The sequence below is a fragment of the Mustela nivalis genome (genome assembly GCF_964662115.1).
Source record: "Mustela nivalis genome assembly, chromosome: 17".
NCBI lineage: Eukaryota > Metazoa > Chordata > Mammalia > Carnivora > Mustelidae > Mustela > Mustela nivalis.
In genome coordinates, this window is record NC_139036.1 from 26,968,239 (window position 1) to 26,970,905 (window position 2,667).

A 2,667-nucleotide genomic window follows, 5' to 3' on the forward strand; every position below is an offset into this window, starting at 1 on the left:
CTGTGTTATCAGGTGCTGGTCCTGGGGTGAGCAGTGCTTGGGTGTCTAGAATGCATTTTACTGAAACTTTCATTTCTACAGATCCTGGTTGGGGAGGGGCCAGTGGAAGCAGGCATTGAGGGCACTATCCCCATCCTACAGATGCTAGGAAGCTGTCCAGGCCAGAAGCCACGGAACTAGGGCTGAACCCAGCACCTCCTTGACAACCTTAGGGACAGAGGAAAGGTCAACTGGCCCAAACCTTCAGACGTGCACTCAAAAGCATGGGGGCAGAGAATTTAGACAGAGGTTTCTTAGACATGAGAAGGCGGTTCGAAAACCAGTGATTCTTGACCCCAGCAGCACATTGGTGGTGTCCACACATCAACTGGGGAGCTTGAAGAAACATGGGACCAGTCTCCTTCCACAGAGATTCTGATCGCATTAGCCTGATGCCTCTGGGCATCTGGAACAGTAAAGGTACCCCCCCCCCAACCGCCGCCACTGCCATGCATACCCTCAAGCCTGTCTACAATGTAGCCAAGATTCAGAACCATATCAGGCCCGTGGCCAGGAGTGCAGTAGGGATGGGGGAGGCCATTAACATGCCCAAAGCTGCACTGTGCCAGGAGAAGTCAGAACCTGTGTGGGAGTTGAGGCTGGACAGCTCAAGGGGCCCGATGTGGTAGAGAGATCTGTAGAGTTTTACAGAAGAGGTTCTTCCTCTTCCTTGAGACAAAAAATTCTGACTTGAGAGCAATCTTCAGCTCTTTTAATGTCTTTCTAAACTGACATCCCCACCAAAATTCCAAGATAAATTCATTCCACAGAGAAAAGGGAGCTACAATTTACTGAGCATCATTGTGAAGGGGGCGCTGAGTGAGCTCACGTGAGCAAGCCGCCACCTTGGCACAACTCAGGAAGGTAGGGTGAACCCCCTTTCTGGACGAGGAGATTGAGGCTCAGGTGGGAAAGGAACTTGCCCAAGGTCACATGGCAATCAGAATTTGAACTTGGGTTGTTGTCCTCCAGATCCAGGCTCCAGAGCAGTGGTTCTCAACTAGGATCAACTGTGCAACTGTGTCCTCAGGGGGTGGGAGGCATGTGGCCATGTCTGCAGACATGTTTGCTTGTCACAACAGGGGGCAGGGCATGCCACCTGCATCCAGTGAGGGAAAAGCCTGAACATCCTACAGTGCACAGGACAAGCCATCACAATGAATGTCAAGAGTGCCGAGGTCCAGAAACCCTGTTCCAGTGGTGCTCAACCGGGACTACACAGCAGACGCATTCGGGACCTTTAACAATCCTGATATCCAAGCTGCCCTCCAACCATTCACATCAGGTTCTCTGGGGGTGGGTCCCCAGTGTCAGTTGTTTCTGAAAGCTTGCCAGATGGTTCCAATGTGCAGCCAGACTGCTCTAAGCTGCTTGTGCTGGGAGCTTCTGCTCCACTTACAGGACCCTGTCGGAGGAGGACCAAACCCGCCTGTACAATTGACAGCAACCCTGCGCTCACTACCTCGCAGGACCAAAGGCCAGTTCTGGGATTCATCGGTTCCTTTCTCAGAAGTGCACCGATGGGTCGCTGGGGAGGGGTTCTGGAGGGCCAGGGAGGAGAGAGGCGTTTGCTAATCTTTCCCTTGCCTCTCTGGGGGCCATGGCCAAGCTTCTCCCCAGGTAGCCACACAGGCTGCCACGGAGACTGGGGATCGAACAGCGAGGCTGCCACCTAGTGGAGGAATAGGACACAGCGGCCCAGGTGATTTTATTTGATCTTCACAAAGACCCCTCACAAGGCAGGCGCAGAAGGAGGAAGCCCCCACTGGGCCAGGGTTTGAGCCTGGATTTGTACCTGTCTCATCCACAAGAGAAACCCGGGCCTCTCTCTACATTCTCACACTGGTTCAAGAGGAACAGGACACCTGGACTGGCCTGCCTGATTCCCTTCTGATGTCTTGACATCCAGGCAGGGCCCAGGACATCCTGGAGATGAACAAGCCGCCACCTCCAACCACAAGGCCAAAATCAAAACAGGAAACAACCTTCCTCTGGTCTCTTCTGCAGAGCTCCCTGCCCCCCAAGACAATGGTTAGTAAACAGGAGCCTGGGTGCACGCTCGGGTAAGAGACTCCAGCACATTTGACGGTGAGAGTATGTGTGCCCTCACGCACACACAACTCAGTCCAAGTCAGCTCCCATTCTGCCTCTCTTGTTCCGATCCTGAGGACAGTCCTGGGTGCTGCGCCAGTCCAGGCCCTTCTGATGTGGTGGAGGGTTCTCGGGGGTCTTGGAGAAGGTGCTCTCTCTTCCGTTCTCCAGAGGAACCTTTCCTCTGGGTGCAAATGGAGTGAAGAAGAATTCCTGCACCAACAGACAAAAAGGCCAAGGGGAAGGGAGAGCATGGAGAGAAGGAAGGACCACTTGCTGGCAGTCCCTTGTTTTATCCTCAAAAAGATACACTTTCCCCCTCTGGCACAGAAAGTGACTGAGACAGAGAAAGAGAAACTTGTTTAAGGTGAAGGAGCTGTGCGTGGGGGATCAGAGGGCAGAAAGCCGGGCCACAGGAGACTCACCTGCAGCCACGGAGACATTCAAGGACTCAAGTCCAGGAGGCAGCTGGCGGCCGGGCAGGATGGTAAGGAGAAGCTGACAGGAGGCTTGAACTGCCAGGGACAGGCCAGAGCC

At 54.0% G+C, this 2,667-nt stretch overlaps 1 protein-coding gene across 1 annotated transcript in view; it reads right to left on the minus strand.

Moving 5' to 3' along the window:
• Positions 1–729: 729 nt before the first annotated feature.
• Positions 730–2,667, minus strand: part of MRM1 (mitochondrial rRNA methyltransferase 1) — a 3,169-nt gene continuing 1,231 nt past the window's right edge. The window contains 2 exon segments of the mRNA XM_082708530.1: positions 730–2,343; positions 2,556–2,664. Of these exon segments, the coding sequence (XP_082564656.1) occupies positions 2,171–2,343; positions 2,556–2,664 (282 nt within the window). The 3' untranslated portion in view covers positions 730–2,170.